Genomic DNA, 1,525 nt, shown 5'->3' with positions numbered 1-1,525 from the left:
AGGAAGGTGGGAGGGGGGGAGTTACTGAAATAGCTGAAAGTTCATCCTCTAGAGCTTCTTCAGGAGAGACTGCATGAAAATAAAACTAAAGGTATCGCTGTAGATATAATAGAAAGAACGAACTCACACAAGGGCTCTTTTATTTAGTTTTCAGGCAGGCAGTCAGTAAGTGGCTCGGCACAATTAAAATCAATAAAGCAACACGTCTATATGATTATTACACAGTTTCAATTGATTGTTCAGTTTTTAGTAAGAGTTTTGCTGCACATGAAAACACACCAGGTCACATAAGTGCCGATCAAGAGATTGGCCCGTGGAGCCAAATTATTACCAGATCATTTACTTTACTTTATATACTTCATTTTGTATTGTTAGATGTCGAGGGAGGTGCAGTTTTCGATCACGGGCAAAGTGGGTGGCTTCTTTTGTTGAAATGTTATTCTTTTGGAGGACCTCTTTAACGCCATCCAGCCACGCTTTGCGTGGTTCCTTGTATTCTGACTCTTATAAGTTGTTTGCTCGTGCAGCTGGTTGATTTGGTGAAATTTTCACTAGATGACCGAACCACTTGATCCTTTGATGTTTTAGGTATTCCATAATCAATGGGATCCTTATGAAATTTCGGACAATTTCGTACCTGATCATGCCACCACGAAAAGGTCAATCTAAATTTGGATTAGCCGACGCCGTTTTTAGAACTACTAACACTTTATAATGACTTACCTTGAACAAACTCGAAAGGCAATACCCACCACGGCTTCCATAGCAGTGAGATGTAGAAAAATCTGGCAATGTTACCGACCAGTCCAGCATAGAGTACTCTCACGTGACCTGTCGGGAGTTTCACGACAATTTGGCAGTCAGGTCACAAAAGGGTATGAACTGAACATGCTTTTTGGGTTTTTTTTAACAAACAAAAAAGTTACCCCTCTGTTGAAGTCTAGTTAGATTTTCTGGAATGTGATGTATAAATGATAGATCTTGACAATTGTACATGTTGCCTAGCAAAATATTCCCCTCAAGTCCATATTCCTTTTACAAAGTATAAACATAATGACTGTATTTCGATTGTTCAAATAAAGTGTTTAAAAAAAGTACATTGTATTTGAGAACTGAGAAACTAACTTTTTTTGGTTTGTGTGGACTATCTCCTACAATATGTGCAGGGCAACATTTGTATCACTCTATGACAAAATAGCCTTCTCGAACTGTGCAGATGATAATATCAACTAGATCTAGTAAGAGTCTGTCATTTAGTTCTCTCCATCAATCCATCCATCCACATATCCATCAGTCCACCAATCTTTAATTCCATTGATGCATCCAGGTTTATCTCTCTCTCTCTCTCTCTCTCTCTCTCTCTCTCTCTCTCTGTCTCTCTGTCTCTCTGTCTCTCTCTCTCTTTGTCTGTCTCTGTCTGTCTGTCTCTCTGTCTCTCTCTGTCTCTCTGTCTCTCTGTCTCCCTCTCTCTGTGTCTCTCTCCGTCTCCCCCTCACTCTTTCTTTCTCTTTCTCTCTCTCTCTCT

The 1,525-nt window shown here is 39.9% G+C and overlaps 1 protein-coding gene across 1 annotated transcript in view; it reads right to left on the bottom strand.

The window, feature by feature from the left end:
- LOC101863419 overlaps window positions 1-1,525 on the bottom strand; it is a 24,575-nt gene that overhangs the window by 9,191 nt on the left and 13,859 nt on the right. The window contains exon 4 of the mRNA XM_035968773.1: window positions 713-859. Within this exon, the coding sequence (XP_035824666.1) occupies window positions 713-859 (147 nt within the window). The remainder of the gene's footprint in view (window positions 1-712; window positions 860-1,525) is intronic.

This window comes from Aplysia californica, unplaced genomic scaffold, assembly GCF_000002075.1.
Source record: "Aplysia californica isolate F4 #8 unplaced genomic scaffold, AplCal3.0 scaffold00081, whole genome shotgun sequence".
NCBI classification, from domain to species: domain Eukaryota; kingdom Metazoa; phylum Mollusca; class Gastropoda; order Aplysiida; family Aplysiidae; genus Aplysia; species Aplysia californica.
Note: the sequence above shows the minus strand (reverse complement) of the source record. Positions and strands in the feature narration are given on the sequence as shown.